The sequence below is a fragment of the Ovis canadensis genome, chromosome 22 (assembly GCF_042477335.2).
Source record: "Ovis canadensis isolate MfBH-ARS-UI-01 breed Bighorn chromosome 22, ARS-UI_OviCan_v2, whole genome shotgun sequence".
In the NCBI taxonomy this organism is placed as follows: Eukaryota; Metazoa; Chordata; class Mammalia; order Artiodactyla; family Bovidae; genus Ovis; species Ovis canadensis.
The window spans coordinates 54,820,895-54,841,647 of NC_091266.1; the positions used below are offsets into that span (position 1 = coordinate 54,820,895).

At 54.8% G+C, this 20,753-nt stretch overlaps 1 protein-coding gene across 2 annotated transcripts in view; it reads left to right on the top strand.

Moving 5' to 3' along the window:
- Positions 1 to 20,753, top strand: part of GRK5 (G protein-coupled receptor kinase 5) — a 232,351-nt gene that overhangs the window by 205,936 nt on the left and 5,662 nt on the right. For both annotated transcript variants that reach the window (XM_069567275.1, XM_069567276.1), the window contains exons 7-15: positions 4,166 to 4,229; positions 5,153 to 5,293; positions 6,949 to 7,139; positions 9,635 to 9,672; positions 11,594 to 11,683; positions 13,389 to 13,597; positions 17,746 to 17,883; positions 18,652 to 18,789; positions 19,497 to 19,628. In XM_069567275.1, coding sequence (XP_069423376.1) covers positions 4,166 to 4,229; positions 5,153 to 5,293; positions 6,949 to 7,139; positions 9,635 to 9,672; positions 11,594 to 11,683; positions 13,389 to 13,597; positions 17,746 to 17,883; positions 18,652 to 18,789; positions 19,497 to 19,628 — 1,141 coding nt within the window. The remainder of the gene's footprint in view (positions 1 to 4,165; positions 4,230 to 5,152; positions 5,294 to 6,948; positions 7,140 to 9,634; positions 9,673 to 11,593; positions 11,684 to 13,388; positions 13,598 to 17,745; positions 17,884 to 18,651; positions 18,790 to 19,496; positions 19,629 to 20,753) is intronic.

Below are 20,753 nucleotides of genomic sequence, written 5' to 3' on the forward strand. Positions count from 1 at the left end.
AAACCCAACATTGTAAACAACTGTTAGTTTGCTCAGTCGTGTCTGACTCTTTGCAACCCCATGACTGTAGTGCACCAGGCCCCTCTGTCCATGGGATTCTCCAGGCAAGAATACTGGAGTGGGCTGCCATTCCCTTCTCTGGTGGATCTTCCCCTCCCATGGATTGAACTTGGTCTCCTGCATTGCAGGCAAATTCTCTACCGTCTGAGACACCAGGGAAGCAAATTAATAAAAAATAAAGCCATACAGGGTGAGCTGGTAGGCAAGGATGGGAGCTCCCCCTCCCACCACCAGTTCCTGTGCTGGAGGTCTGGAGCACACTGTCGTACGTGCTGTCATCTCCACGTCACAGGTGAGGACACTGTGGTCAGAAAGCCAGGAACCCTCCTGCTCCTGCATGTGTTTTGGATCCGTGCTGAGTCCCCTGCAGACGCCTAGGATGCATACCTGGGGGACACGAACCCCTGAAAAGCTGCACTCGCTGCCCTCCCTGCCCTCTTCAGGGAGATCTGAGGCTACACCCCACCCTACATCCTGGGGGACGTTTGTCTCCACCCTGACCAATGGGGTGACAGAGGAGCGGTGGACGGGCTTCTCTGTTGGCACGTGGCCTGCCTCTGGCCACCTTGCCCGTGCATGTCATGGCTCCAGGAGCCACGCGTGGGCCACCAAGAGCCCACAGCCTGATCTGAGTCCCAGCTCAGCCTCTTCCTGGGGGGCCAGGGCAGGGCTGCTCCCCTCTCCACCCCTCGGCTTCCTCACCTGTGACGTGGGGATGAAAGCAGTGCCTGCCTCGTGGGCGTGGTGAGGATGCGATGAGAGCACAGCCACACCTCAACAAAGCCGGCCTCCTAGGGAGGTAAACAGCTGACTCATCGGTGTCATGCGTCGTCACTGAGCGCTTTGGCTCAGCCATCACCACACCTGTCTAATGTTTTGGAGGAAGCAGCTGACCCTTGCGGTGTGCAGTCTGGTGGGGAGATATTCATCTTGCCCCACCTTGCTCCATAGTTTGGAGCCCTGGGCTGTATCACACAACCCCGATCTGTGCCCACCTTCCTGGGGTGGTGGTGTGGGCTCAGGACGCCGAACCTGGTCTCCGAAACAGACTGTCTGGACCCCAGTTCCAACTGCACTGCTTACCAACCGAGGCCATGGGCATCTCATTTCACCTCTCAAAGCCTAAGCATGCCCATCTGCCAAATGACTGCAGATTCTCGGGATTACCTGTGTCCGTGAACAAGCTGCTTCGAGCAATGGGGATTGTTACTATAGAGACCCTCAGAAGGGGCCACATCCTTTATCCTTAGAGTGCTAATGATGACATCTGACACTTAGAAGCTTACAGAGAACCTTTGGATATATATATACCTTTTCAATATCTCCATTTTACTGAAGATGCAAGGCTCAGAGAGGTTGATGGGTTAGCCCTGGGTCACACAGCAATGGCCTGGCAAGACTGGAATCTGAAACTCAGGTCCCTGGCTCAAGTCCTTCACCCTTAGTTTATCCAGCATTCTGTTCCAAAGGAAGCCTTTAGCTGCAGCCCCTGGCTTTCACTTTACTTGTCAGGACCAAACACATGAAATAGAGAAATGGACATTTAAAATCGGTGTGTCGACCTCAAAAGAGTTATGCCCTTTTGAGGCCCTGAAGCTGTTGAAGCCAGCAAAGCAGGACCCTGGCCTAGAAATGCCCTAAATGACTGACAGCACCCACGCTTCCCCCCCTGCCTTTTTTCTTGCTAACAAGATCATGGGCTGTTGGTGCTGTGCTGTTGAAATATTAAAGGGATTTTTTTCCCTCCCAAGGTTAACCAAGAAATTCCTCGGAAATTGTATTACACTCATTTCCCCCAGTAGAGGAGCTCTGTGGTAATGTCGGCCGACTGTTTGTTCTCCATGTATCGTAAACTGTTGGCCCGGACGCCTTCATGTGGTTTCGAGGGCAGCTGGAGGAAACGCTTCCCAGGGCCGCATGTTGGATGCAGGCGCATGGCGGGTTTGCTCCAGGCCAGGCCGCTTGTGTGCAAGACGCAGAGCAAGGGGGAGTCCAGCACAGGGGCAGCCTGGACCCCGCTTCCTAAAGAAACACCAGGAAGAGGCAGTGAACCACACACATGAATTCCAGACAGGCCAGGGAGCATCCAGGAGAACAGCGCCTAAGAGAATAGCATGATGCCGAAGCCGTGATTCCCACTGAAACCCAAATCCTCTTCAGGACCCAGCAGCGAGAAGAGTTTCCATGGGAGATTCATTCAGGAGCCGCTGGAGATTCATTGGTCTTTCTCTAGCTGACCCAGTTCTTTGGCCCATTCCAATCTCATGCCAGTCCCCACGCTGGGGAAGAACCTTGGGGTGGGATTTGGGGATGCTCAAAGACAGTCCTTGAGGGTCAAGAGCCGATTTTAATATCGTAAAAGCTGCTTCTTCTTACCCATTAATAGATTGATGGCTTTTTAGGTTGTTTTCGTATCTTGACTATTGTGGATAATGCTGCAATGATCGTGAGAGTAAAATAGGATCATGTTTATACAAGGAGTATTACTCAGCCTTAAAAAAAAGAGAAGGAAGTCCTGCCATTTATGACAATGTGGATGGACCCGGAGGACATTATGCTAAGTGAAATAAACCAGACACAGAAAAACAAGTACTACGTGATCTCTCTTATATGTGGAATCCAAATGGACTCATAGAAGCAGAGAGTAGAGTGGTGGTCACCAGGGGCAGGGAGGGGATGGGAGAAATGGGAGATGTTGGCCCAGGATACAAGGTTGAAGTTACGCAAGATGCATCAGTTCTAAGGATCTCACATACAACATGGGGACAAGAGTTAACAGTACTGTATCATTTACTGAAACTTTGCTAAGAGGGTGGATCTTAAGTGTCCTTGGAAGAAAGGAAGGAAAGAAGGGAGAGAGGGGGAAATGTTAATTTGAGGAGGTGATAGGATGTTAATTAGCTTGGCTGGACGATCATTTCACAATGTATGCATATATCCAAACATCAAGTTGTACTCTCTGTTAGTTACACCTCATTAAAGCCAAATAAAGAGGGAGTGGGGGGGAACCTGACTTTTCTTAGCCAAATAGGCCAGCAATGAAGAAGCACACACTATCTACAAGGTGGAGTCCTTTGCTGCAACTAAGGGGCCATTTCTTTCTTTCTTTACTCCATGAGCCCCACCTTTGCCCCACGATCGGAGGCTCGTCTCATTAGACATTATAAATGGTTTGGCTAGTTAAAATGGGGAATCGAGAGACATAAGGTGATTAGTCATAAATATCAGTGGCGCTCGTGGTAAAGAACCCACCTGCCAAAGAAGGAGACGTAAGAGAGGCAGGTTCAACCCCAGGGTCGAGAAGCTCCCCTGGAGAAGGGAATGACAACCCATTCCAGTGTTCTTGCCTGGGAAATCCCATGGACGGGGGAGCCTATCCAGGGTGCGATCCTTAGGGTCGCAAAGAGTCGAACACAACTGAAGCGACAGCACACACACACACACACACACACACACATACACACACACATACACATGCATACACACACACACACCTTTCGGCAGACAGGATCTTCTCCTGTCCTGGGGTTTAAGGGCGTCCAACGCCCTCGGTCCTTGGTGAGAGAGTAACCAGACTGGACGTGGGGATCAGCAGCCTCTCTGTTCCCAGGAGGCTGGTCTTCCCAGGGCACGTCTTCAGGAAGGAACAGCTTGGGCGCCTGGGGACAGGAGGCTCAAGCTGTTCCGCCAGGCAGGTGTGGACGCAGGGCTGCGGTTTCCTTCCTGGCCTCCGTGGGACACCGAGCCTGACTCCTGGCCCTCTCTCTTCTCCCTGCACTGAGGACACAGCTTCCTTCTGAGTACAGCCACAAGATTTGCATTTGGGAGAGAGAGGGGAACCACAGGGAAAGTGCAGTGAAGCAGCCTCTGCTCACGTTTTTCAAGCCTCCTGCTCTTTCCTTCCCGTCCAGGGCCAAGGGCGCCCAGCCCCTGAGCCAGGGCTTGGGGGTCGCATCTGCAGGGGTGGTTCCTGAGGGTCCCCAGGGCGGGGTTTGGAGGTGTGTGCCTTGCCCCGCTCAGCTCCTCTCAATGCTGCCCTTGTCTGTTTCTTAATTCTGCATCTTAATGCTATGAGACCCATGCTGGATTTTTGCTTTTCTTCCAGGCAACCGGTAACCAAAAACACTTTCAGGCAGTACCGAGTACTAGGAAAAGGGGGCTTTGGGGAGGTGAGTGAACATCCACATATTCATGAAAAGTTTCTGGACTCTTGTCACCTTTTCTGTCCCTTCCGGATTGGCCTGAAAAGTGTCTGAAGCAGGGCTTCTGAGCAAATGGCTGGGTCACGCGCCCCCTGGTGGAGAAGGGGGGTGAGGCTGGGGCCTTGGGAAGGTTATGGGTGTCTGAGGAAGGGAAGGAGGGTGGCTGAATGGAGATGTTGGAGCCAGCCTCAGGCAGGGTTCAAGTCTACAGAAGGACGATTCAATGTGCGTCCTTGATTGTATTTGGAGGGTGAAGTGAGGACATGAGGGGCCTAAGTATGGCCAAGCCATGCTGTTAATATGCGCTGTTATGCTTAACCTGATCTTCCCCAACCTTGCCATTCCCGTTTCAGAGATGAGGAAAACTGACGTTCAGAATGGTTAGGTAGCCCAGACAAGGTCACACAGCTGAATAAGGGCAGAACTAAGACCAGATCCAAATGCCCGGGGTCTCATTCCTCTAAATTATATAGTCAGAGTTCCCAGGGGTCTCCCATGACTGCCCCCTGCTCCCCAAATGAGCCTCTCCTACCAGCAGCTGGTCCTTCAAAGTTCCCAGTTATTAGCAGCTGCATCTGGTTGGAAGCTTGGGACAGAGAAAATCTAGTTGCCCCCGAGATAGGAATGGTTCTTTCAGCCTCGGCCAGCCATGTAAACTGGTATAGATGGCTGCTTCTCCACCTCCGAAGGCTTGGGTTCACCTGAGATGGCACCAAAGTCATCTTGATGGCAGGGCCCTGCTCACTCCTGAGGCTGTTATACCCATAGGCCGGGGCACGGCCAACTCTGGCCGCCATGGTTCCCAGCCCTGGAGACACTGGCCTGGAGGAGTCTCAGGACAGCTTGGTCTCATGTGCTGTTTGGGCTTGTCTTCTCTTTGGCCCCCTCAGGTCTGTGCCTGCCAGGTTCGAGCCACGGGTAAAATGTACGCCTGCAAACGCTTGGAGAAGAAGAGGATCAAAAAGAGGAAAGGGGAGTCCATGGCCCTGAATGAGAAGCAAATTCTGGAGAAGGTCAACAGTCGGTTTGTGGTGAGTGTCAGGGCCTGGGGACAGACCCCCCTCCAGGTGACTGGAAGTGTAGCAGAGCGCCCCCTTCAGGTGACTGGAAGTGGAGCAGAGCCCCCCCTCCAGGTGACCGGAAGTGTAGCAGGTCCCCCAGAGCGTGGGATGCAGTGAGGGAAGTGAGGAGTGAGTTGCAGGAAGGAGCCCAACGCTCCCTCCTTCTCAAGGCAGTTTGGACTGACTATGTCCTGTCCCTGGAGCTAGGCTGGCTCCCCTCTAGGTGTGAGCTTCTGTTAACACCTCCGTGGAAGAAAGGGGCCCAGCCAAGAAGCTTTGTTTCCGCAAACCCGTAGGCTGGTTTCATCATAGGAGGCCGAAGCGTCAGTCCCATCTCGTTTATATGCACCTGTTACTCCGTCCAGGCTAGGCTCTGTTGCAGTAACAAACCAACCCCCAACTCAGAGTAGCTGGAAGCGGCAAAGGACTCTCATCTGAAGTCCTGTCAGATGAGGCGTCCTCCTCCACCTTCCCACAGATGGACACCCCTCCACACCCACTGGGGGAGTGGGGACCTGGAAGGGGACCTGTGTTTGGCCAGCTCTCAACATCTCCCCCATTGGTTATTATAAAACATAATATATATATATGGGTAAAAAGTCAAACCTCACAGAAGGATGCCAAGTAAACATAGAAGCCTCCCTCTTTGAGTAACCACTGCAGACATGTTGGGCTTCCCTCGTGGCTCAGATGGTAAAGAGTCTGCCTGCAATGCAGGAGATGCAGGAGATGTGGGTTCGATTCCTGGGTTCAGAAGATTCCCCCCGGAGAAGGAAACAGCAGCCCGCTCCAGTATTCTTGCCTGGAGAATCCCATGGACAGAGGAGCCTGTCAGGCTATATAGTCCACGGGGGTACAAAGAGTGGGACATGACAGAGACTTTTCATTTCACTTGATACATATACAGGCTTTATTATTTTTAGCCAATGGGATCTTGTAACAAATCTTAGCCTGCAGCATTGCTCCCCTTAAATTGTAGATCTTCTATAACCAGACAGATAGCTGCACCTCTTTTTTAAAGCTATGCACCATTCCTGTGTACAGGGAGGAGGGAGGCCGTGACCTGTGCAGCCACAGGTAGAAATCACTTCTGGTTTTGAAGGCACCACAACAGACAAAGCTGCCCTGGGTCCATCCATCCTTCAACATCCCTTTGGCGTTTTTCTGTGGGGATGTCCGGAAGATGGATTCCTGGTGGAGGAATAACTCTGTCAGAGAGCATGTGCATTTCCCCCAGTTACAACCTCACCGGTTGTGCCTGATGGCAAGCAGCGCCATCCACCCAGGCTGCCTGCATTCCCCAGAACTGGCGGGTTTTGTAAGGGGATGGCCAAAGGGGACAGAAGTTCTAACCACCTGATGCACGCGCATGCTTTTGTGACTTAAAAGCAACAGACACCGTCCTGTCGGGACCCATGAAAGGGGCCAGCTGCCCCTTGTGACTCTGCTTCCTTGCCTGGAACTGCCGAATGGGATGGAGGGGCAGCAATGGGCTGCGGGGGGTGGTGTGAAGTGGCTGCAGCTCCCCATACTAGTCCTCCCACCCAGCTTCAAGGACCCCTGAGGAAGAGGAGCAGATGTGAGGGTCCCTGGAACCCCACCACACGGCTGTCTTGTGCTCCCAGGTCAACCTGGCCTACGCCTACGAGACCAAGGACGCACTGTGTTTGGTCCTGACCATCATGAACGGCGGGGACCTGAAGTTCCACATTTACAACATGGGGAACCCTGGCTTTGAGGAGGAGCGTGCCCTGTTCTACGCGGCAGAGATCCTGTGCGGCCTGGAGGACCTCCACCATGAGAACATTGTCTACAGGTGAGCAGGCGACCCTGGGTCCCCCATCTGAGCCTGAGCAAGTGAGGCCAACCCTTCCATGCTCTGAATTGGTCTCTCAGCCTTGCCCTTGAGTTGAGGCTGGGTCATTGCCCTTGAGTCAGACAGACTCCCACCCTGGAACCGAGAAAGGGAGGGGGACCGCTTAGTGGGGGCCAGGTGATCCCTCAGAGTCGATGAGGTTGGGCCACTGGTCCCTTCCCACCCAGTACCCAGGAAGCTCAGTGAGTGGAGCCTGGTGGTCTGATCCGGAACCAACCCTTGCAGGACTTCTGCAGGATCCCCACTGAAGCAGGCATCAGAATGGACCCCAGTCTCCCCCACCCCAGGACCACGTGTCCAGATTCTGTGAGCAGTGGCCTTCAGACTCTTCTCTCAGGCCTCTTCCAAGAATTTTGAAAATCTGTGTGCCCTCATATGTTCTAAGTAAACACCTAAAATAGTCCATCATATGTTAAAATAGTGGCTAGTATTATTGATGTTTTTATATTGAACTCAAGTGACATCACATGTCTAAAGGTATCCAGTGGAATCTAATTGCTATAGCAAGTTGACCTCCACCATCATGTAACTAGAAAAAATGCATGAAAACTCTCTAATGGTGAGGAATTTTCTATCCTTCTCTACTTCCTTCGGCCCCCAGAGACTGCTATTTTACTGTAATATGCTTCTTGCATAAAAGTCAATGATCAGCATTCCACTCTGAAATATACGGATGTAGATAAGATTTTTTAAAAATTCTCACTGACCATAAGGCTCTAAGTGTTAAAGTAATTTCTTCTGTTGAATTGCCCTTATAATTATAATTAGTAGGTTCCACTTCTGATTGGGACCCTGGAGGTTTCACCCCGTGGAGTTGGGCACCATAGCAATACGCAGGAGTAGGGAGGAACCTGCTTTTCTTCTGTCAGTTTGGAGAAGAGCTGTTGAGAAAGGACAGGTGGGAGGGGAGATCCTGTAAGATGCCAGGACAAGGTATTTTGATGCTAAGGATCTAGAAATGCATATTCTTGAAGTCCCAACACATGGGTGACTCTCTCATCCCCCACCCTCATTGGGCACACACCCCCCAGTTTGAAGACTTTTGTCACAGGGCTGTTGGCTAAGAATATCTTGGGAGCCCAAGGTTTTGAAAATAAGGAGGAATGGTCTTGATGACATGCCCTCCCCCCGCCCCCCACATCTCCCAATTTATGCTTTTGTTTTGTTTTCATTCAAGTGAGAAGAGTCAGAAAATTTTCCCTAAGGGTTGAAAAAAGAATCCTCCACTTAATTGTTTTTCTCTTAAAAAAAAAAGAAAGAAAAAGAAAAAAGGCATCCCTCCAAGTTCTAGCCTTTCTATTAATACTAGGGAGGAAGAGAACCACGGTGCCTCCCTGGCCCAACCACTTGCCATAGCCTTTCTGTGGGTGTGGGTTCTGTGCCCACCAGCTGTCTTTCCAACCTGGTGGTCAGTGGTGGCCGATTAATTGAAATGAGGTCTCCTGCCCTTATTTGGAAGGGTTAGCACATCAAAAGCATGGAAATTAATAACAATGGCAACAAAAGTATGTTGTAATAAGTAACCACATACAGACCCCAATTGTCACTTTGTGAGCTTGCATCACTGGATTTGGGCACATGAACCTCTCCCCATGAGGACAGCTGCCCTCAGTTTAATGAACAAAGCCAGTTGATTGAGAACCAAATCCTCAGTCCAGATGCCATGTGTGGCATCTGCACAATGGCTTACCCAAGTTACACACCCTATCCTGTTGGTTATTCTTTAATTCACAGAGAAGAGCTTTTATTAATAAAACTAGACACTTCTGCTGTCTCTCCCCCTTACAGTGGAAAGGTTCTCTTTCTCGTGAGCATGACCATGTCTTGTAAAGAGAAGAGAGACCTTGGAGACAGGAGGAGGTGGCTGCGTCTACAGCTGTGCCTGGCGGCTATGCTTTCTCCCAGGCTGTGGCTCAGCTGGAGCTGGGGAAAGTGCCAGGCTTCCCAGGGGCCCCATCCCAAAGGGGGTCTTTGTCCTGGAGGTTACCATTCTCTCCCTTACAATTCTCTGACCCAACTCTACAGCTGGGTAGAGTTTATCCTCAGTAACTTCTCTCCCTTCATTCCCAGGCCTGACTCTTGCCTTCAGGGCATCTGGAGACCTCGAGGTCTTCCTATCCCTGGAGGGGTCTGTCACCTCCCAGCCCCAGGGGCCCTCAGTGCACGGACTAACCTTTGCCTAACTCCTTTTCAGTCACTATCCAGAGTCAAGAGGATACCTATGGCAAACAATAGCATTTGTTTTAAATTAATACCGGAGGGAGAGAAGTGAGCCCAAGATGGTCTTGACCCAGAGAGAGACCAGACCTCCTGAGCCCAGAGTTGGGGAGGGAATACTCAGGCCTGAGTAGCTCAAGGGGGTCCACAACAGATGCTCGTGTGCCCTTGCCACCCAGAACACTCACACTCACACACTGGTGATCTTTCCCTTTCAGAGACTTGAAACCTGAAAATATCCTGTTAGACGATTACGGTAAGTCAGGCAGCGGCCCCGGGGATCCTTTTCCTGCTCTGTAGCTGGGCGTCACAACCCAAAGGGAGCAGGAGGCTTCCAGCGGAGACTCAGAGATGCTGACCCGGCTCCACGGGAGGGCAGAGGGCATGGACAAAGCTCCTACTTGGCGAAGAAGGATGTGGCCTTGTGATTTTTCCCCTTAAGCAAGTTGTTGCAGTGGCGGGTGGGGGACAGGGAGAGAAAGAGAGAACCAGCACTGAGTGAGGAGTGGAGGGTTCCAGAGACTCTGGGCAAACATCTAACTGTCACACAACTTCCCTCACCCCATCTTTCTAGTCTGTGAAATGAAAACAGTGGGCCTTGCCCTGCCTTCTTCAGATGGTGGAGGGGGAGCTGAGGTTCTGACAAGATACCTTGATGAGTTGTTTTACCAACTGTGCGTGCGTGCGTGCGTGCTTAGCGCTCAGTCCTGTCGACCCTTTGTGACCCCATGGACTGTAGCCCACCAACCACCTCTGTCGGTGGGATTCTCCAGGCAAGAATACTGGAGTGGGCTGCCATTTCCTCCTCCAAGGGATCTTCCTGGCCCAGGGACTGAACTCGGGCCTCCTGCATTGCGGCTGGACTCTACCATCTGAGCCACCAGGGAAGCCAGCTGTATGTTAGGTGTCACTACTTGGCTGCCATCGTTATTTCCACGTGTGTTTGTGCACACACACGTCGATAACAAAGAGCCACCACAGGAGCCCCTCGCGACCGTTTAGACTCCCACACCTGGGAAAGGGTTGTCGCATCTTCTATCTAACTAAATTGTCCTGTCTTTACAGAGGGAGCAGGGCCAGTTGACCCTGTGCCCATTTTACAGATGATAAGATTGAGGCTCAGAGGAGCCTACTCTCCAAGGCCCCCCACAAATATCAGTGGGGAGTGGAGACCTGAAACTAGGTCTCCCTGCCAGCAAATCCCAGGCCAAGGGGAGGGAAAGGGAGAGAGAAGACCTGGAGAAGAGGTTTGAGTGTGATGCTGTCAGGCAGAGGGCTCAGGGCCCACTGCCCCTCTGTGTATGCACCCAGAGCCCCCACGGGTTCTTGTTCCCTGCTGGTCTCAGAACCGTGCCTACCACCAATCTGTCACCCAACAGCTGGAATCTGCATGCTCTCTCGCCTCGCACCATTCCCGCCTTCGTTGGGGGCCACTGAGCCAGCGGGCTCCACTCAGCTCCAGCCTCTCGGGGCGGCGAGGGGGGGCTCCCTGCTTTGGGCCTTGTTGAAATCCAGGCTGGGGAGCAGGTCAGTGTTCCTTCCTGCAGGGTCAGATGAGGCCATGGCCCTGCCAGGTTGGCCGCTGGAAGAGACAGTGCCAAGGCGCACTCTCAGCACGGGGTCATCTCTGCCTTTTGAGGGTCAGTTCTGGCCCGGGAGTTCCAATGCCACCTCCCAGTCTCTGCTGGTCTGGGCGGCAGGTTCTCCAAAGGGAAACAAACAACCCCGAAGACCAAGGAGGCAGAACAGGGAGTTGCCTCCCAAGTTGCTTTGTGATTTTTCCCCTTAAGCAAATTGTTGCAAAATGTCAGGAGAATCTCACATTTTCCCATGAATCAATCCCAGAATCGAGCCAAGGCATCTTAAACTTTGTGATGTTAGCCTTACAAGAAGCCCCTTAGGGCATTTTATGAGGCTGGTCTGCCATCATCTAGCCGAATCCAGGGGTCCTATTGCATCTTAATGTTTTTCTCCCTAAAAGTAATAATTTACCCCTGACCTCTGACACCTAACTCTCACGATGGTCCACAATCACCCTGCATGGCCAACTGGGTACCACTCTTCTTGGGACAAATGAAAGGCGAGGGCCCCACGGCAAGTCTAGGGCCCTGCCCAGGGTGGATCAGATGTCCGCAGGATCACTCCAGGGACCCGCTGACGCTGCTGTCCCCCATCAGGCCACATTAGGATTTCGGACCTGGGCCTGGCCGTGAAGATCCCCGAGGGAGACCTGATCCGCGGCCGGGTGGGCACCGTTGGCTACATGGGTGAGTGTAGGCATGGCTCCTCCCTGAGCTGGGCCCTCGTAGCTGCTGGCCTCTTTGTGCAGTGTGGGAGGCAGGAAGTTGTAGCCAGGGTGGGGAAGTGTTGGGGCCCCAGGGTGTCAACTACACTGAGCTCTGCAGCCCCCACCCCCAGCCCCACCTATGTCTCAAGCCAAACCCCTCCCAGGGCAGTTTCAGAGCCGACACACAGAGTTGCCTGGGGTGTGGGTGTAGTAGGGTTCTGGTGAACTGGCAGACAGCCTTTCAGAGTGACCTTGAGAGTGGGGAGGTCACTAGGAAGGGCCTGGAAGGGAGGAGCACACTACCTACAGTGTCACAAAGCCCCGTTCCAAGGAGGGACCAGCATGGCTCCTGCCCTGTGTCCCCTGAGCCTTCTCAGAGACCGTTGCCCTGGAGCTACACTGGTCCCCTGGGGTCTGCCTACCAAATAGGGATATTCCCTGGGCATCTTCCTGTACACCTCAAACACATCCACCTGCTCACCCCAGGAGGCAGGGGACTCGAGAAAGCTCCAAGGGATGGGGACACTTGTCCTCCTCTGGGCTCATGCCAGCAGCCCACGCTCAGAGTTCTGGACTTTGGTGTCAGAGGATCCTTTTCAGATTGCATGATGTTGTGGGACCCATGGGGTATGTGTCTATGTGTATGTCAGAGGTTATGTATACCTATGTGAATGCTGATGAATGACAGATGGATAGATGATCAATAGGTGATAGATAACTGATGGATGATGGAGACCAGGTTAATAAATGGATGGATAGATGATGGATGGGTGATGGATGGATAGATAGATGATAGATGGATGGATGATGGGTGGATAGATGATGGATAGATGGGATGGATGGGTGATGGATAGATGATGGATGATAGATGGATGGGTAGTAGATGGATAGATAGATAGCTGGATGGATGATGGGTGGATGGATGATGGATGGTTGGGTGATGGATGGATAGATAGATGATGGATGGATGACAGGCGGATAGATGATGGATGGATGGGATGGATGGGTGATGGATGGATAGATAAATCCATCTGTGCACTCTGTGTGTGCCTGCTTGGGCATCTGTGTCATCTTCTCACGCAATGTCCACACCCATGTGGATATATTTGCCTTCCTGGATGTATGTGGCCTGCCTATCTTCTCTTGCACTTCTCTGGTGAATCTATAATCCATTTAATCAAAGTGTTAGGGAAGGCATAGTGAGATGCTGCTGGAATTCCAGATATATTTAAAGTCACCTTTACTTTGGGTGGACACACTTTCATTCTTTGAAACGAATATGTGCAGAACACCTACTGTACGCCAGGCATCGTACCTGTTATCAGGCACAGCAGAAAATAAGGTGGCTCACAGTCTAGCAGGGGAGATGTCAAGGGAATGGGTTGTTTCCATCCACCATGGTCAGGCTTCTGAAGCCACAGTCAGAGTCCTTTGGGAGCACAGAGAAGAGCAACCAAGGCAGGCTCCCAGGAAGAGAAGGTATTTCTAGCAGTTGGTGGGCAGGAGTCAGCAGCGGGAAGGGATCCCAGCCCTGGAGCCCCAGGCCTCCTGTGAGCAGTACCATCACTCCTAGTTGCAGGATGTCCTGAGGCCCCATTAGCATCCCAGTCCTGGCCTCATGTGCCTGGCTCTGACCCACCACCAGCTGTCTCTCACGTCCCCTGGATCTCCTGCTCTGCCCCCAGCTCCAGAGGTCCTGAACAACCAGAGGTACGGCCTGAGCCCCGACTACTGGGGTCTGGGCTGCCTCATCTACGAGATGATCGAGGGCCAGTCGCCCTTCCGCGGCCGCAAGGAGAAGGTAAAGCGGGAGGAGGTGGACCGCCGGGTGTTGGAGACGGAGGAGGTGTACTCGCACAAGTTCTCCGAGGAGGCCAAGTCCATCTGCAAAATGGTGAGCTCCCAGTGAGCCAGACATCGCCCTAGGGCCGGTGTCCAGTGCCGGCTCCCCTCCCGGCCCCTAGCCGAGAACAGCAAACAGGCAGATGGGAGCAGGGGCAGGGCATGCCAGGGTGTGGGCAATGAAGCCGCAAGGTCTGTGGACTGGGGTGTTTGACAGACGCTTCCAGGAGGGAGCCTGGGGTGGGGCAGGGTGGCTCCGTGACAAGGGAGGGGGGCTGCAGTGAGCAAGGAGAGGCACCCTTATGTCCAGCTCTGGGGGGAGGTCAGCATGGGGGAGAAAGGGGATGCTCCCAGCTGGCCCCCAAGATACAAAGGCATCAGGACAGCCCCTACCCTTGACCTTGGGCCTCCTGTGCCATCCAGCTCTGGGTCCCTGGTGCTGCTCTGGGGCCAGGGGCTGCAGGCAGTGGGTGGTGATATTTTCGGCCTTCGAACATCATTTACTCATGTTTTCCACCCACTACATGGAGTGTTGGTCACACTTGCTGAGGTCCTGAGTGACAGCATCCATGGATAGAGAATTTGACCCAGCCCCAGGCAGGGCTCACTCGAGGTGTGACCTTTAGTCAGGCTGGTGGGCAGGGGCCGGACTAGGGGGCTGGAAGCCGGATAGAGGATAAGGTGGCAGGACCTCACAAGTGAAGCTGGAGAGAGTCCGCCCTTGCACTGAGGCCCTTCTCCTTGATTCCGGGGGGCCTGCTTCCTTCCCTGCCTGGCTCTCTGGCTTCCGAGTCCCACTTGTGCCCCCTAGGGCCCTCTTCCGTCTGGGTTCAGTACCGCTGTGCTGGGAGCTGCCCACTAATGCCAGCCGCCCTCTAACGCCAGCCACGTGGGGACAGAAAGGGCCTGAGTGCCCAGCGCTTGGCACTTGCGAACCCCCAGGTCCCTTCCTCTGCTCTGCAACTAGAACAGCAAGACCAGGATCTGACCCTCAGGGTCTGAAATGTGAACATCAACAACCAGGTCCAGAGAAAGGCAGGCCTGGGAAACTGATGGAAAGTAGCGAAGGTCTGCTTCTAGAAAACCCGAGGCTGCACTGCCAGGGGCCCCGGAGCCATCTGGCCTCGCTCCCGCCCCCAGAAGGCCGCCCTCCTGGAGCCGGCCACCCGCTGCCTGACCACTTCCTCTCACCAGCCTCAGTCTGACGTCGCAGAGGCACGGGGAGAAGGAGTTGGCCTAGAGCTGCCATCTGACCACTTCCAAAGAGGAACCATAGATCTGTCATTTGCGTGTGTGAGAGGCCGTGAGGGAGGCATGGCGTGTACACAGCAAACACATGCCCGGACCACACGCCTGGGCCAGCCTGCAGCTGGGCGGCCCCCAAGGAGACAGGTAGTCACGGCAGCCAGAGCTGGGATAGAGGGACAAGAGGAGCAAGGCAGCAAGAGGCAGGGGAATGGCTGAAACCTGGGGGTCGAAAGGGGAGTTAACAATACTCGATGTTGCAACTAGGTACCTAGCTGCTGGGACCTAACTGGGTGAGGGACAGAAAGTCAGTGCATCAGCAAGTGCCCTGGGTCAGGGTCAGGAATTCAGAGAAGCCGTTCTGAGACACTCTAAGAGCAACAGGGGACCCGCTGAGAGGACAGAGAGGCACAGAGGGCCCCCTGCCCACAGTCATCGGCTCCGGGGCACTGCTGTTCCTCTGCTGCCCCCTGGGGGCCACTACAGGGAAGGCGGCAGCTGAGCCTGGAGCTCCAGGCAAACCTGGGCTCATAGGTGCAAACGTCAAAACCAAGGTCCCCTCGTCTTTCTCAGCTAGAAGAACCTCTGGAGCCCTCTGGTCTTGCTCTGCTTCCTTGAAAATGACCCTGAGGTCTTGGGAGTCTGATCTTGGACTTCCATGCCCGTAACCTCAACCCATCTGGTCTGGCAGCCAGGCTCGCCCTGTCACCACCAAGGGACACCAGGCTCAGGACATAGCAGGGCCTGATCGTAAGGAGACCACGGAGGCCCTGGGCAGCTCCAGCCCCCACCTGCTGAGGAAGACTTTTCTACAAACAGCAATAAAGTTAGTCCCCAGCCCCCATTCCATCTTGGCAGCCACAAAACCCCCTCCACTGCCCCTGTGGTCCAGAAGGGGATGCGTCTTATTGTCCTGTCTCCTGGGTCCAGTCCCTAAGCCCAGACCTCAGCCCCCACCTTTATTAGGCCCCTGCTGAGTCCCAGCACTGTTCCTTCCCCACTAGCCCTGTATCCCTCTCAGTCTCACCCATCCTTCCAGCCCATCTCTAGTCATCCTCTTCCAGGAAGCCCTCTCTGCCTGCCCCATCCACCTAAACTCACAGCATCTCTCCCTCTTGCTTCTCCTGGTTTATACCTGATATAATATTTGTGAACTCTTGACCTGATGCCCAGCTTGCAAACAGGCGACATATAGTTGGGTGTTTATTTTAGCTGAACAGTGTTTTAGAAAAAAAGTGAATAGTGGGTTGTCAAGATTTTTAAATGGGGCAAAGTCACATAAAAACCTGGATTTTCTGGCTTCTTTTGAAAAAAGCAGAAGCCCTGGACACCTGCCAACATTCCTGCCTGGCAGGAGCTGAGGGACAGCCTGGCATGGCCCCCGCAGCCCACCCCTCACCTTTTTACCCTCCCTGTGTCATCTGTCTGGCCAGCCTCTGCAGCCTTTGGGGCCTGCAGCCTCTGCGATTTCTCGGAGACAAGCAAAGCCCCAGGAGAAGACCAGGAGTGGCCCCGAGCCACCAGTCCATGGGGCCAAGCCTGCCTGGGGGGTCGGTAGACCGAATGAGGCAACATTGTGAGCGGCTGTCTCACAGCTTCATCCCTTCAAGGCCTTTCATTCCTTAGTTTGGGGGAGGGCAGTCCCAGCAAGTCTCCTCTCTAGACCATGGACCCCAGGAGGCCCCCTGCCTCTCAGAATGAGCATGTGCAGAGGGCACCAGGATGCTCATTAAAGAAAGGGCTGGATTCCCTGCCAGGTGCAAGCTGCCCACTTTGATTTCCGTCTCGAAGCAGACACTTAGTAGATTCCAACTGTGTACACGGTGGAGTGCTCAGTGTGGCGGGGAGGAGAGAGAAGCACAGGCTTCCCCTGGACTGGGGAGGGGGCTGATGCCCTGCAGTCGTGAAGATAAGGGGCCTGCCCCTCCTCCTCCCTCCCCCTTCCTCCTTCCCTGCCCCTCCCCTTCCCTTCTCCTTCCTCCTCCCCCCTCCCCATCTTTCATTCATACCTTCCTCCAGTTTGGTCTGGTGGCATGTCTGTTCCTGCAGCCCCTTCCTCTCCTAATAACCTTCCATCCTGCCTTCGACCTTCCTCCACCGCCAACAATCCTTGGCTCCCCACTACCTCTGTATTAAAATCCCACCTCCAGACCTGGCCTTCAGGACCCTCCATCACTCTCCCCAGCCAGTCCCTTTCACTCTGACCCATCTCTCTCACTCCCATCCTTCCCTCAGACTCAAAGATGAGTGTTCTCCAAGGTTGCCCTGCTTACGCTGTCGCAGGTCCCTCCAGTGCCTACTCCCCACTTTGAAAGCCTGTCTCAGACGCCTCCTCCCCAGACCACCTTCTGATCTCTCAGCTAACAGCCAGTTCTCATTTCCTTTGCCACCGTGGTGTTGCATCTGCCTTGCCCTGATGGGTCCTCTTAACGTGACTTTGCTGAAGCAGACCCTCAGCGTCCCATCTCCCGGCACCTTCTGGGTGCAAGTCTGCAATGCACTTACAAATCGAGTAAACGAATGAGAGAACCCACAGACCAGTCTTTGCCCTTGGTAGCTTACCTGGGGCAGAAGAGGGGATGTCAGTTCAGCACACATTAGTGGGTGCCAGGTACGCACCAGGCACTGGACATGCAGTCATGGGCAGAATCAGTCAGGACTCCTGCTCTCCTGAGGGTTCCAGGCATCTGAGCATGCTGGGATCCTGGGACCACAAAGCGCACCGCGGTTCAGGAGAGCCTCCTGAATCAGGGTCAAGCGGTGTCTGATGGGAACCTGGGGTGGCCCAGGCCTGGTGGACGTGAGCGAAGGGATGTCTTGGCGGGGGATGGCTCGGGGATTCTTGTGTGAAAGGCAGGTGATCACAGGCTCTCCAAAGCCCCTTACCCCTCGGGCCTCTGGGCAGGAGGAAAGGCTCCCCACCTGGCATGTCCTCATGGGACTCTCCTTCTGCAGCTGCTCACCAAAGATGTGAAGCAGAGGCTGGGCTGCCAGGAGGAAGGGGCCGCGGAGGTCAAGAGACACCCCTTCTTCAGGAACATGAATTTCAAGCGCTTAGAGGCCGGGATGTTGGATCCCCCCTTTATTCCAGATGTGAGTAGCTCCCCAGCCTGGACTGAGCCTATGCACTGGTTTACGACCTTCAACTTTGCTAAACATCTGTGAGGGGCCCTGGATCAGGGGCTGAGACACGTGGGCAGGGGGTGGCTCCCATCCGCCAGTAGCAGAGCATCGACTGGTCTGGGGAGGTCTCTGTTCACCCATCCTAGCTTCATCACCTCTATAAAGTTTTCATTTCCAGATTCCCAGGCTCCTAGAGCCCCTGGGAGCCCTCCCCCACCGACCTTGAACTCCTAGAGGGCAGGGCCCAGGTTTGTCTCTGTGAGTCCCGGAACTGCAGCCCCAGAGCATGTTTGGTGGACAAGTGAGATGAAAGAGATCAGCAGGGTTACAGCATCAGGCCCGCAGCAGCACTGACAGCCTCATGTCCCAGTGCCTCGACTGTCCCCATTTTGCAGGCGAGGAAACTAAGGCCTTCAGGGGTTATGTGACTTTCCCAAAGTGCCTAAGCACCACAGCTGGGACCCCCGCCCAGGGCTGTGTGTGGCAGACAAGCCTGCGTGCTGACCCACCACCCCTGACTGGCCTCTGATGTGGGAAGGGCCAGAGTGGTCCTCCTGGGGACATCCCCCGTCACAGCCTGATGACAGGAAGGGGCCTTGAGTTCTCATCACCCCAACTGGGGGCGCCTTGGTCCCGCTGAGCCAGGGCAGCCCAGGTTCCAAGGGCAGGGGGAAGGCCCTGGGAGACCACCCCTGCCCCACCGCCTCCTGGTCCCCATTCAAATCCCTGCCTCCCCAGCCCCGGGCCGTGTACTGCAAGGACGTGTTGGACATCGAGCAGTTCTCCACCGTGAAGGGCGTCAACCTGGACCACACGGACGACGACTTCTACTCCAAGTTCTCCACGGGCTCTGTGCCCATCCCGTGGCAAAGCGAGGTGAGCGCGGTGGGGTCCTTGGCTTCACCCCAAAGTGGAGGCGGGGCTGCTCCGAGGGCAGAAAGGGACGGCGAGGCAGGGGAGTGTCCCGGTGGGCGAGCTGGGGCGGTGGCATGGTGGGGGGTCAGGAGCTGGCAGGGTGGGGAGAGGAGGCCTGTCCAGATGACTCTGGAGAAGCGTGGCTGGGAAACGGGCAGCAGCTGGTGGCCCGAGGGGGGTGATGGGGTCTGGATGAACTGAGGACTGAAGATGGAGCAGCAGGTGAAACTGCATCCCTCCTTTGGGGATCTTAGTGGAGGGTGAGCCAGCAAAGTGCTCCCATTACCGCATTGCACACTGGGGGATGGAGCCCAGTCCAAGCTGGTTCACGGGAGATAGACATGATGGGGAGGTCGGCCTGCAGCCCTGGAGTGGGACGGTCCAGAGCCCTGGGGTGAAGGAGGAGCTGAGGGCGGCTGGAAGATGAGCGCCTCCATCCCAACCTCTGTGGCCAGCTTCTGTCTTCTGAGTGAGGACGGCTCACCAGGCGGTCTGGGAGAGGCAGTGGGCAGGCGGGGAGCTGCCGGGATCTCAGCCCGGGCGAGTGGAGGGCCTGGCAGGACCAGGCTCGGGACCGTGTCATCCACAGCCAGGCTGCTGGGCTGCCTGTCCCCCCGGGATGACCTGGACAGCCCCTCACCCTGCCTGTGTTTTGACCGCTTCTCTAGATGATAGAAACAGAGTGCTTTAAGGAGCTGAACGTGTTCGGACCCCACGGTACCCTCTCACCAGACCTGAACCGAAGCCACCCTCCGGAACCGCCAAAGAAAGGGCTGCTCCAGAGGCTCTTTAAGCGTCAGGTGAGACCCTCGCCTCCCACCCCAACCTGGGTGCCCTGGTCTCAGCTCCAGGAACCCAGGCCTGACCCTTCCATAGGACTGAGACCAACTTGCGGGCTGGGGAGACAGGGGGTTGCAGCTGCAGCCTGGAAGGACAGGCAACCTGTGCGAAGTGCCTTGAAACCCACTGGTTGATGGGGTCCCCAGAGCAGAGGGGCAAACCCACAGTTCACCCTTTGTCAGGGTTCCTCAGCCTCAGCGCTGTTGATGCGTTGGGTTTATTCTTTGTTGCGGGGGCTGTCCTGTGCCTAAAGGGGTTTAGCAGCACCCCTGGCCTCCAGCCAGTAGATGGCAGTAACATCCACTCCCATGTGTCAGTCAAAAATGTCCCCAGGGTCTGGGGACAAAACGTCCCTGGTTGAGAGTCGTTGTAAAGGCGACACCAGTTATGCATGCAAAGATTTGACAAAGAACAGGCGTACCTGGTGTTGGAGAGGCGATCCCCACAGAACCTCGGGGCTCCTGAGGAGGGGCCCTGTAGTGTGATGCTGGGCCTTCCAGCCGGAAGCTAGAGGTGACTTTGTCCCTCAGGAAAAGGTATTCTTCTCTCAGAGGCTGGTCTTGGATCAAGGGTTGGTGGGGCCAAATGGGAGAAATGTCCCAGGCAGGCCTTCGAGAGAGACCCCTACCCTCATCCCTGCCACCAAGAAGGGGTTAGCCACCATAGCGCCCCCTCCTGGCCTGGCCCCTTAAGAAGGCGTGGTCCCATCCCCAGGCCTGCGAGGCCCCTGGTTCCTTACTCTCCTCTCTCCCAGCCCACAGGAGCAGCCCCTCTCCCCAGGGGGATGAAGAGGTGAAGGCAGGTGCAGCTCTGTCCCCAGACCCTCGGCGTCTCACCTCCCTCCTGCTTAAATAACAGGGAAGAGGTGGCTGTTTGTGGTGCTCCACCATGGGCCAGGCCCTGCACTGAGTGCTTTTTGAAGGCATCTCTTATTTAATCTTCATAAAACCCCAGGCCTTCATTCAGCTATTCGTTCCAGCAGTATGTATTGAGAACCTACTCGTGCCAGACTGTTACCTGAGGACTTAAGGTGCAGCAGCAGGCAAAACCGCATCCCTCCTTTGGGGACCTTAATGGAGGGTGAG